The sequence below is a fragment of the Triticum urartu genome, chromosome 5A (genome assembly GCF_056163025.1).
Source record: "Triticum urartu cultivar PI428250 chromosome 5A, HENAU_Tu73, whole genome shotgun sequence".
Taxonomy (NCBI): domain Eukaryota; kingdom Viridiplantae; phylum Streptophyta; class Magnoliopsida; order Poales; family Poaceae; genus Triticum; species Triticum urartu.
The window spans coordinates 650,838,957-650,852,172 of NC_141877.1; the positions used below are offsets into that span (position 1 = coordinate 650,838,957).

General features: G+C 46.4%; 1 protein-coding gene across 1 annotated transcript; it reads right to left on the reverse strand.

The window, feature by feature from the left end:
* Positions 1-10,752: 10,752 nt before the first annotated feature.
* Positions 10,753-12,030, reverse strand: LOC125506375 (putative serine carboxypeptidase-like 52). Its single transcript, XM_048671200.1, has 5 exons — positions 11,953-12,030; positions 11,517-11,635; positions 11,272-11,385; positions 11,047-11,092; positions 10,753-10,836 (listed from the first exon to the last, which is right to left on the reverse strand). Exons 1-5 carry the CDS (start codon positions 12,028-12,030, stop codon positions 10,753-10,755), a joined length of 441 nt encoding a protein of 146 aa, XP_048527157.1.
* Between the last annotated feature and the right edge of the window lie 1,186 nt (positions 12,031-13,216).

Below are 13,216 nucleotides of genomic sequence, written 5' to 3' on the forward strand. Positions count from 1 at the left end.
TTTTGATGAGTGGTTTCACCACACACCAAACTTGATCCTCAATAAATGGGGGGAAACCTCTGTGCATCACCCGTCAATTCTAGGACTTGAACTCGGGTCGTTAGGCTGCACAACCGCATGCCCAACCACTGAGCCAAGGCTCTCTTTGCATGAGATGTGTTTCAGACTCTGTCAGGCTTTTACATTAAATTCTTTGTTGTTTTAATAAAAGGCAATTTTATTATCTCAAATATAGCATCAAGCAGATGTACAACATTATGAGTAAGATCATCTACAGCCGGGCGCAACAAACCCGCCTCATACGCCCGGGCAGGCCGCCCGGTCACTATCCGATCACGCTTTTTCGACCCAGACGGGCTCCTTAAATGGGCCTCAAACACCTGGGCTAATCGGCATCCCCCATATCCAGCCTAAATATGAGGCGAATGTGGGGCGCCCGGGCATGCCTGCCACGTTGGACCCAACAGCCCTACCCCACCTCAAATTGCATCAAATCCACCAAACCCTTCGTCCTCCTCCCGCCATCATCCAACCTTACCCGCGCCCGGACCCTCGCCGTCCTCCACCCTTGTTCCCAATCATCACCTCCGTTCCCGATCCACCGCCAAAGATGTCGTCCAGCCCGACCCACACTGCCGTGACAGAGACGCAGTCCGCCTTATCCGTCGGCAGCGTCAATTCGTCGGCTACGACTTGCAAGGCGGAGAACGTCGCCCACAAGTTGCGGCTACACCGGCAGCGAGAGAGGGAGGCGGCGGAGGCGTTGTAGGGAGGTTCGGACGTGGTGGAGCAGCTTTCTCCTCCGCCACGCTCGGATCCCCACACCCCTTCCCTCCAAGCGCTGACACAGATTACGTTGTCTGACCCCCTTGGGACAGAGGTGTCATGCCCTCGATGCGGCTATATCTCCTACGTGTCGAAGCACGACTTAGAGGCATAACCGCATTGAAAGCAATGTCGCAAGTAAGGCAATCTTCACAACATCCCATGTAATATAGATAATAAAAGGGGAAGGTACATAGTTGGCTTACACTCGCCACGTCAAACAAAGTACATAAATAGCATTACATCATCCAATCACTCATGGCCCGACTACGGTTCCAAAATAAAAGATAAACCCAACATGCGACACGGTCCCGATCGCCCCAACTGGGCACCACTACTGATCATCAGGGAAAGACACATAGTAACGGCGTGAGTCCTCGTCGAACTCCCACTTGAGCTCAAGCGCGTCATCTGGAACGGAGTCATTAGGCCCTGCATCTGGTTTGGAAGTAATCTATGAGCCACAGGGACTCAGCAATCTCGCACCCTCGCGATCAAGACTATTTAAGCTTATAGGTAAGGCAAGGTAAATATGTGGAGCTGCAACAGGCGACTAGCATATATGGTGGCTAACCTATTTGCAAAAGAGAGCGAGAAGAGAAGGCAAAGAGCGAACGAATAACTAGAGAACAACCTGCGACAAGCATTACTCCAACACCGTGTTCACTTCCTGGACTCCGCCGAGAAGAGACCATCACGGTAACTCACACAGTTGATTCATTTTAATTAAGTTAAGGTTCAAGTTATCTACAACCGGACATTAACAAATTCCCATCTGCCCATAACCGCGGGCACGGCTTTTGAAAGTTCAAATCCCTGCAGGGGGTCCCAACTTAGCCCATGACAAGCTCTCATGGTCAACGAAGGATATTCCTTCTAGCGGGAAGACCCGATCAGACTCGGAATCCCGGTTACAAGACATTTCGACAAGGTAAAACTAAACCAGCAACACCGCCCGAATGTGCTGACAAATCCCGATAGGAGCTGCACATATCTCGTTCTCAGGGCACACTCAGATTGTCTTAGGTACGGGTAGGCCAGCATAGAGTTGCCCCTGGTGGCCACCGGCAGCTGACAGGTTGGACCAACACTCAGAGGAGCACTGGCCCGGGGGGGTTTAAAATAAGATGACCCTCGGGCTCCGGAAACCCAAGGGAAAAAGAGGCTAGGTGGCAAATGGTAAAACCAAGGTTGGGCATTGCTGGAAGAGCTTTATTCAAGGCGAACTGTCAAGGGGTTCCCATTATCACCCAACCGCGTAAGGAACGCAAAATCTGGGAACATAACACCGATATGACGGAAACTAGGGCGGCAAGAGTGGAACAAAACACTAGGCGAGAGGCCGAGCCTTCCACCCTTTACCAAGTATATAGATGCATTAAGATAACAAGATAATATAATGATATCCCAACAAGAAAATAATGTTCCAACAAGGAATAGTCTCCAATTTTCACCTGCAACTAGCAACGCTATAAGAGGGGCTGAGCAAAGCGGTAACATAGCCAATCAACGGTTCGCTAGGACATGGTGGATTAGAGGTTTGACATGGCAATTTGGGAGGCATGATAAGCAAGTGGTAGGCATCGTAGCATAGGCATAGCAAAAGAGCGAGCATCTAGCAAAGCAAAGATAGAAGTGATTTCGAGGGTATGATCATCTTGCCTGCAAAGTTGTCAGAGTTGACTGGATCCTCGAAAGCAAACTCAATGGGATCCTCGTTAGCGAACTCGTCTCCCGGCTCTACCCAAACAAGACAAACAAGCAAACGGAACACAATCAACCACGTGCGAACTCAAACAACATGATGCAAACATGCTATGCTATGCGGGATGCGACATGTGATGCATATGCAAGATTTGACAAGAGATGAATGAACCTGGCCTCAACTTAGAAATACAAGTGTGCCACTGGAAAGGTGAGGTGATTTCGGTTGAAATCGATATAAAAAACGCCGGAATCAGATGTACGGTTTGGAAATGGCAAGCAATTCAGATATGGCACCGGTCTGCGATATACAGCAAGTAGCCATCTAAATGCAACAAGTTAAACATGCTACAGCACCCAAACATGGCAAAAAAATACATGGCAGGGATCCATTCATGATGCTTAACAAAAGATGAACACTGAGCTATGGCCAATTCATCCATTAACAGGTTCAAACAAGCATGACAAAAATGCAATTGGTAAACAGATTTCAGACTTAATGAAATTAACACTTATCTGGAATTTCAGATCAGGTAACACACTTTGGAGCATGAAAAACTAGATGCTACAGGAACTTAACATGGCAAAGTAAAGCATGGCATGGAGCTAATCAAAGAGCTTAACAAAAGTCCCTTAGTGATCTTGAGTCAAAAGGGATCAGAAAATACAATTGCAAGCATGTGAACATGGCAAAAACATAATCAGATCACAGACTTAGAGAAAAACTGGAGCATGCAAATCAGATATCAAGTAGGCATGTTTACGAGCTCGATGCACTCACTATAGAGCAAGGCATGGCAATCTAAGCATACACCCACCAAGAATACACATTATACAAGCTAGACATGGCAAGAACAATGACATAGCATGCACGGATCAACTACAACATCCTCGGCAAAATCGCTAACAAGTAGACAATCTGCCCAGATTCACGAAATAGCAAAAGTAGAGCTCGATTGACTCAAGCTAGGTTGCTCCATAATTGCAAAAAAGACACGGATGGTTAGAGCACTACAAGATTAACAAAACATCCTTACTGATCATCCTCAAAAGAGGCACGGATCACTAGGAAACAACATGAACATATGGCATATTGATAAGAACAGATCAAGGACTTAGTGGAATTGCAAAGTCCCTGAAATAGCATTAACGAATGCACCACTTTGCAAGCTTGTGCTAGTCACCACACACACCACAAAAATACATGGATTGCACCTCTAGAAAGATGGCAAGACATATAACAAAATACATGTAGAGCTCAGGGGCATATCATGCACACAATAATCATGGCAAAAATGACAAATAGCTATTTGGAGCAGCAGATCTGACAATTAACTCAAATAGCACTCTTCCAACAGCATTTCGGGCATCAAGATGAACTCAAATGAAAAATATGCAATGAGATGAAATGATGTGCTCTCTGAGACGAACATTTTGATATGCTACACGCCCAAAACGGAGCTACGGATGCGGAGTTACGACATGAGCAAGAATGCAAAATAATTAGGGTTTGGGGCAAAATTCAACCCGAGATCCAGATCCAGATCTAGATCGGGTACTATAGAAGCGCGTGAACCGAGGTTCGCCGGCCGGAGTTCAAGGTTGCCGGACTTGGGGCCGAGGTCGCCGGACTTGGCGGAGGAAGGAGCCGGCGAGGAGAGGGACTTGGCGCGGCGAGGCGACGGCGGTTGGCAGCGGCGGAGGCGCTCGACGACCGGCGCGCGGAGGAGCTCGGCAAGGGCGGCGGTCAGCGACGGACGGGGCCGGCGAGGCGGCGCTGGGGTGGCTCTAGGACGCCGGCAGGCGGCGGGTTGATGGCGCGGGCGGCGCGCGGCCTCGGGCCGGGGAGGGCTGGCCACGGGCTGCAGCGGGCCGCGGTGGTGAGGAGCCGGCCAGGACACGTGGCACTCAGTGGTTGGCTGGGCGCGGCGGCGGACGTGTCCGGCGCGTCCGGACGTTGTCCGGCGCGCGGAGAGGAAGGGGATCTAGGGTTTTGGGGAAGAAGACCCGTGAATTTCGGGAGAGGATCTATATATAGGCATAGGGGGAGCTAGGAGAGTCCAAATGAGGTGCGGTTTTCGGCCACGCGATCATGATCGAACGCTCTAGATGATGGAGAGGGTTTTGGTGGGTTTTGGACCAAATTGGAGGGGTGTTGGGCTGCAACACACACACGAGGCCTTTTCGGTCCCTCGGTTAACCGTTGGAGCATCAAACGAAGTCCAAATGGTACGAAACTTGACAGGCGGTCTACCGGTAGTAAACCAAGGCCGCTTGGCAAGTCTCGGTCCAATCCAGAAATTTTTAATCCCCACACATGAAAGAAAGGTAGAAGTGACCACCGGAGGAGAACGGAGCGCCGGAATGCAAAACGGACAACGGGGAAAATGCTCGGATGCATGAGATGAACACGTATGCAAATGCAATGCACAGGATGACATGATATGAGATGCATGAAAACGACAACAACACACGGAGACAAAAACCCGAACCCGAGAAAATAAAATAACTTAACGCCGAAAACGGCAAGAGTTGGATTACATATTAGGTAAATCATATCCGGGGTGTTACAAGAGGATAATGCGACCACCGGCTAGGCCATTCCGGACAGCTTTCCGCCCACGCAGATGCCGGTGGTTGACGTGTGTGACTTGCCGTAGCTCATTCGGGCACGGATGAGCACAGGCACCGGCACTGCCCGGGCTGCCCTCGGCATGTTCGACGGAATGACCAAACAAGAGTTGGTGCGTTTTCTTTGCTCTTGTCTGATCAGTTTTAGCATAGACCACTAGTTCATTTCGCACATGATGAATGCTTGCAAACCACAATCATGTAGGATGCGTTCTTGTCCAAAATTATCAATGACAATGAAGATCCGACCGAAATGGAGTATGAACTGGGGGCCACCACCGCATTTGAGGTTGGGACAACATCCGATCCCAATCCGAGCAAAAGGAAGAAGAAGACCAAGAGTCGAAGGCAAGAGGTCTGGCATTCTCAAGATTTGAGGACATCTTGTTGGTCAAAGCTTGGTTGGCCACAACAATGGATCCAATATGCGACACCAAGCAAAAGGGGAACACCTATTGGACGAAGATTTGGAAGGAGTATCATGAGCAAAAGGAGTATGTGGAGCCGCATCCTATCGTGACCACCCGCAATGTGGCATCTCTCCAACATCGTTGGGGGATCATTCAGGGGGAAGTGAACAAGTATGTCGGCTACTACTCACAAGTGACCAAACGCCCTTAAAGTGGGATGGGAGTCGCAACTCACGTAAGCTCGATTGCCTCATCTTGTTGTCCATTGCATATGCTTCTTGTGTTTGCATTCTCGTGCTCATACATATGTTGTTTGCTAGATGGCGGTGGCGGCCACTTTGTATCACAAGGTGGATAAGAAGTCCTTTGCTTTTAGCCATTGTTGGGTCATATTGAACAGCAAGCCGAAGTGGAACCAACTTGTGGCTGACCTCAAGTCCGGCAAGAAGAGGAATGATGGCCCAAGATCGAACCAATCAATTGGGTTGGGCGATGAAGAGGACGGTGTTTTCTTGATGAATGGAAAATCCACTATGCCAAAGGACAACCGCCAAGTCATGAGAAACAAGTGGGAGAAGGCACGTGCCGCCCGTGATGCCGCGGCTACCAAAATGTCGTCCACATGGACGGGCATTTTTTTGGTGAGGGGGAACAAGAAGGAGGAAAGGTACAAGCTCATGTTGGATGCCCAAAAGGAAAGAATGGAGTGGGACTGGAAGAGGGCGGAGAAGAAGCTGAAAATTGAGAGGGAGAAGATCGAGCTCGAGAAGTAACAAGCGGCGATAAAATGGGATCTCGAGAAGGCCAAGACATTTGGTGACATAGAGCTTGAGAAGGATAGGTTGCAACTCACATGGGACGCGGAAGATGCGAGGATCATGTCGGCGGATGAGACCCTCTTGGATGAGCATGTAAAGAAGTGGCTTGTGGACTAGAAGAGGGAGATCAACAACCGTAGTAAGTACGAGGCGATGAGGGCGACTGTGGCCCGGATGTAGGAGGAGGAGGCAGCCCAGATGCAGGCGGAGCAGGCACCTAGATATAGGCGAAGGAGGCTACCTGGATGTAGGCAGAGCAGGAGTAGGTGCCCAACTAGTGATCTGAGGCCATCCATCACTCTTGGACATTGATTTAATTTTGCCATGTCCAATTTGTTGAACTATGATTTGCTTTGCTTTCTTTCGAACTTTGGCATTCAGACAGTTTGTATCGTATAATCGACGTGCACGGGTTGCATGGATTTAAGGATCAGAATTTGTGGTATGTGGATGTGTGGTGCAACATTTGAGGGGTGCCCGGTCAGTGCCCGTGGACGCGCCCTTGCACGTCCGCGGGCATTTGAGGGGCCAAATTTGCCAAGTCCGGCTAGATGCTCTAACATCCGATCTCTATGTAATTAGGATGCACACAACCAAAAAACCAAAAGTCTGACACTAGGAAATGTAACATAACCAGCTTTTATGTTAAATTCTTTGGTTGCCAGGTAATTTATCCGTTTCAACGCTGATGGCATCGTCGATCTGCCCGTCACCTGTGGTCTTAGAGCCATGGAGGCATGGTGGATCCCGATATCTTGTCAGAAGGGCTCCTGCTCCATTTTGAGGTGTTTCTTGGGTTTTTTTTAAGGTTTGGGTCTTGCTCGGGAGGACGAGATGGTGGCGGCTCAGTCACTGAAGATGAAATATGGTTCTCCTACATAACCCTGTCCCGACAGTGCATATAGCATCGTCAAAGGATGTGTGGAAGCGTGTCTCCGGCGGATCTCGTGGGATTCGATCGGTATTTCTCTTCGATGGATCTGCTTGGATCCGGTCTTTGCTCATTTGTATTTGTGTGTTTACAGGTTGGAGATATAAAAATAATGTTGTTATCATCCACCTACTCGTGAGAACGAGTAGGCCGGGAGGCAAATTATTGCACCACCAACAACAGTAACATTTAGACTAATACACACTCTAATTTTTGCACATATCCAGAATAATCAAAATTGGGGACACACACTTACTACTCTCAATGCAGGTAGAAACATAAATTCCAAATCTAAACATTCATACTAATACCCTAAATTCCTCTTCACACTAACCGCTGTCTCAATGCAGGTAGAACCCTAAATTCAAAATATGAACACATAACATAATCCCCAAATCTAAACCTAATAAAAAACCATAGAGATAGAGGGAAAGAATGCTCATTGTCCATCTATCTATAGTTCTAGTAGGGTTCTCCAACACCCTACATGCAACCGCCGCTGCCGATAGTGGCGATAACGAATGGAACACGCAGCTGCCAATGCAATCTTCCTCCTCGCCTTGGGATGTTGTGCCCCCTCCCACGCCGTCGGCCACCTTGGATGTTGTGCTCCCAACCACCATGTTGTCACCATTGGATATTGCACAATTGCGTCGGGGTCCCGCAGCCGCCATGGGAGTGAGGAGCTCCCGTTCACGCGAGAGAGGTGACAGAGCAAGCAGGCTACGACGACTATTTCTCTAAAAGGAAACATTCTGACCGAGCCGGCCTGACCAGCCATTAACGGTCATTTCCCAATGGCACCGCTCGAAATGAGCACGTGGGTGGTTTGCCACATCAAAACACGATTAATAATTTACCCATTGTTTTTTGCCACTATCAATTTTTAGTGCGGTGATTTTTGTAACACATTCATAATCCAGATTCTCTTATCTAGTACTCTTTGTGTAAACAAACGTAAGATGTTTTAGGTCACTACTTTAGAGTCATAAAATGTATTACTTAAAGCAACTCCAATAGATGACGTAGATGTATAAATAACTACTTTTTCCATCTCCGAGGCCTAAAAATGCAGTTCCAACAGATGATGTAGATGTAAACTAATTTACATCACCTCCTCCAAGTGATGTAAAACATGCAGCCACGTGCAAACACCCAACCGCCCTTCATTTCGATTCCGCCCCACCCGACGCTTGTCTGCCTCCGACCCTAGTGATTTTATGCTCGGAAACACAACCCACGCCACCCGTCCATCCATCCCTGACCCCGCCGCAACACCGCCAGCCATCCCCACCTCTAGTCGCGCCACCGCCGATTTGATTATGTCCCGCCGACGACCACGCGACCGATTTGGAAATTCATCGGAGCTTCGGCGACCGTAATGGCTGTAGAAGCTCTCTACCACCTTCTTGTAGCAGCTGCTAGCCGCCGGAGCTAAAAGGGGAAGCTGCTCAACCACCTCAACCGGCCGAGCCAATGGTTTCTTGGTTGTTGCCGCTGCCGGCACGTCATCGTGAGCGGAGTCCTCCGGCAGCCACGCGACCATCTAGAGGCCTTCTGCAGTCGCCGCCCACCCGCCATCTGCAGCCGCCGCCCACGCTCCGACCTGTTGCCGGCCGATTCCTTGCACCTCGTCGCAACATGTTCAAGCAAATTCCCCCATGGTAAAAAATCATGCAAACTAGGAGTTTTTTTTATCAAGCATGAATATGTAGTTTGATGGTGATTTCCACATTGTGGATGAGCTCGTGCCACTCCACTTTTGTGGAAGGTTTCTGGTCGGATGAGGAATTTGACTTGACTGAAGAAGAGGACATTGCTATGATAGTGGTGATGCACAAAAGGAAGAAGACGAAGAACGGCGGTTCTGTGTTTGGACGTGAGTTCATCTGAAGAGAACGGGTTGAGGCGCACGAGAGGTTGATGCACAACTATTTTGGTACACCACCCGTGTTTCCAGAGTGGTACTTCCATCGTTGGTTCATGATGTCATAAGATTTGTTCATCCACATTTGCAATTCCATGAAGCAGCATGATCGATCCTTCCAGTAGAGGAGGAATTGTGCTGGTTTACTTCGACATAGCACCGAGTAGAAGGTCCCTGCTGCTTTTATGTCAAACATCATAAAATTGTTCCGGCAGATTACATTGATGAAAATTTGGCGATGGCATAGAGCACTTCTACCTTTTATGTCAAACAATTTGTAAAGACTATGGTAGAAGTGTTTGGTCCATATACTCGAGAGCACCCAATTCTTAGGACACCCAGAGGCTTTTGGAGACGAACAAAGCCCGTTGGTTTCCAGGTATGCTTGGTTTCATCGATTGCATGCACTAGAAGTGGAAGAATTGTCCTAAAGCATGGCATGGATAGTTCAAGGGACGCTCGAAGGATGGCACCCTCATTCTTGAGGCCATTGCCGATCAAGAAACATGGATTTTGCATTCACATTGTGGGATGCCTGGATCTTGCAACAATATCAATGTACTCGACTGGTCACCTCTTTTTGCCAAGTTAGCCAATGGAAAAGCTCCACGGGTGAACTTTGAAGCAAATGGCCGCACATACAACTATGGGTACTACCTTGCGGATGGGATCTACCCGAGGTGGAGTACTTTTGTCAAATCAATCCAAACCCCTCAAGGTAAGAAAGAACTCTACTTTCACAATGCTCAACCGGTGGATAGGCAAGATGATGAGAGGGCATTTGGGATTTTGCAATCCCAATTTTCTATTGTGCTAGGACCGTCTAGATTCTGGGATAAAAAACCTTTGGTACATGATGTCTGCTTGCGTGATCATGCATAATATGATCATTGAAAATGTGCGTGGACAGGATTTGAATTACACCTTCTATGATCTCATGGGCAAGCACGTTATGCTAATGAGAAAAGAGGGGTGAATTAGATGTTTCATGAAGGTGTACAATGAAATTTGAGATTCTGATACATAATGAATTTTAGAAAGACTTGATGGAGGAGTATTGAAAATGGCATGGCGAAAGAACCGCCTGATTTCATTATTTGTTTGTTGTATTGTGCAAGAACTTTGTTGTATTTGTGTTGCATTTGATGTTGTGGATTTGATGAATTATGTAATAATTCGATCCCGTGGAGAGATGAAAAATTTAAGTTTTAATTCAGGATGTTTTTATTTCAAATTGTGCGGCTAGAGTGCAACTAAACTGCTATTGTAGTGGCTGCCGCGCGGCCGTTAGCCGTTTTTACATCATATGTTGGAGTCGGACTTCTACATCACCAAATATACATCATCTGATTTGAGGTGGCTCTTTTTTTAGATGTAAAATGCACTTTTGGTGATATAAATTATACAACCCCCACTTTTACACCTTCAAATTTACATAATCTATTAGAGATGCCCTTACAACACAAATTAAAAACCTTCGCGTGTACTGCAACATCAGTTGATCAGTCAGAGAGGCACACCGGAAAGCCATCTATCCATCATAGCAAGGCACTCCCTCGGCATGTACTCCGGGGTTGTGTGTCCGGCACCCTGCACGTGCACACACGTATTTAAACTAACTAGCTCATGTACTTGGTATGTATTCTAACTAGCTTCTGTAAACCCAAGTTAAACCTGAAAGAAGTTAATGGTGCATGTATGAATCCACCACGTAAGTCAAGTGTGCATATCAGAACAATGCAGACATTGGGGGTGCTTCAACCTTCTTTTGAAAAAAGAGAAATTGAATCCACCACGTACCTTTATTGTTGCATATGTTAGATTGTTGGAGAAACTTCTTGTGTATCTATTCAAATTATGGAAACAAAAGCAAAGTATAAAGCATCAATATTATGTAATATATGTATGAAGTACTCGCTACACATATAATGAACTACGACCATTCTTCACTAATAAACACACTACTCTTTCTTGGCTATGGCCATCCAGAACCCTGAACATATAAGTTGGTGGGTCGGTCCTTACCCAACAATTTGGTTGTCCACATGCCATGGTCGCCAACGATCTGTGATGGGCAGGTTTAGTCGTCTAATCCATGCTTGGGTGTCAACATAGGATAATGAACAGTCATGATCTCCACTACATCATCATTAAAAGACGAATTTAATCATTTCTTGTAGGGATAATTAAGTGACTCTACTCAAGAAAGTGTATATATGGTTCCATAATTAAGAACATCGGTGAGAGGGACTCTATAAGTGCGTGTTTACCTGTATATCATCGCCCGGTACCCTTTAGTAATCAAGGCTAAATGATCATCTACCGTACTAGTGATTTCCTTTGTGTAAGGTAGGTTGAAATCACATCGTTGCCATGATGGAACTGTTCCCTACAATAGCATACATATGAAATAAGCCCTTCGCTATGGAGGGAACATGGGATTCTTATTTGGTGGCATGCCAAGAATTTCCTAACCGCAAAGAAAAGTCCAGACATTAGCTAATACTCAAGTAATAATCACTAAAACAATCCTTGCCTTATCCCTTCAACTCTCATGCCTAATCCCTCCCCAGTTGCTATGCCCCCTAACCATAGGGTAGATTTAAAATCTCATACGCCTTCAATTCCCATTTTCTAGCTTTGATTACCCCTAGTCAAACACGTGTCAATTATAAATACCTCTAAGCTAGTCTCACCCTACTTTACCTCGTGAATACCCAAACTCTCCCTTACAACTTCGTCATTTGTCCATAACTCAGACATGAAGTATGTGCCATTCTGCATCAGACAAATGAAGCACAATAGTTAAGATACCGATATAGTTAAGACTGTAAAATAAGAATAACAAATGAAAGCAATATTAGATTTGGACAACTTAAACAAGAAGTTAAAATGAAAAATGAGAAGAAACTAGGAATGATAGTTGAGGTGTTTACCCTGCAAATAGACGAAACTGCAGACTCTATCAACCTTTTCCTTCCATGATCTTGCAATGTAGGCTGCTTGTGAATGGTGATACTTGTGTAGTGTTTAAACCCCTCATACACTGTATCCCAAGCCAAAAATACTAATCAAGTTATGGACTAGCTAAGTGTTATCACTAGCTAAGTGTATTGTGCATTGCTACCGACATAATCACACATTCGTGGTTGGTACTAGTACTTACCTCTTGGATGTTGCTACCTCTTGAGCACTGCGTTGGTTTTCCCTGAACAGGAAGGGATGATGCAGCAAAGTAGCGTAAGTATTTCCCTCAGTTTTTGAGAACCAAGGTATCAATCCAGTAGGAGGCTATGCGCGAGTCCCTCGTACCTGCACAAAACAAATAAATCCTCGCAACCAATGCAAATAGGGGTTGTCAATCCCTATAAGGCTACTTACGAGAGTGAGATCTGATAGATATGATAAGATAATATTTTTGTATTTTTATGATAAAAGATGCAAAGTAAAATAAAGGCAAAGTAAATAGCAAAGGAAATAACTAAGTAGTAGGAGATCAATATGATAAAGATAGACCCGGGGGCCATAGGTTTCACTAGTGGCTTCTCTCGAGAGCATAAGTATTCTACGGTGGGTGAACAATTTACTGTTGAGAAATTGACAGAATTGAGCATACTTATGAGAATATCTAGGTATGATCATGTATATAGGCATCACGTCCGAGACAAGTAGACCGACTCCTGCCTGCGTCTACTACTATTACTCCACTCATCGACCGCTATCCAACATGCATCTAGAGTATTAAGTTAAAAACAGAGTAATGCCTTAAGCAAGATGACATGATGTAGAGGGATAGACTCATGCAACATGAAGAAAACCCCATCTTGTTATCCTCGATGGCAACAATACAATACGTGCCTTGCCGCCCCTACTGTCACTGGGAAAGGACACCGCAAGATTGAACCCAAAGCTAAGCACTTCTCCCATTGCAAGAAAGATCAATCTAGTAGGCCAAACCAAACTGATAATT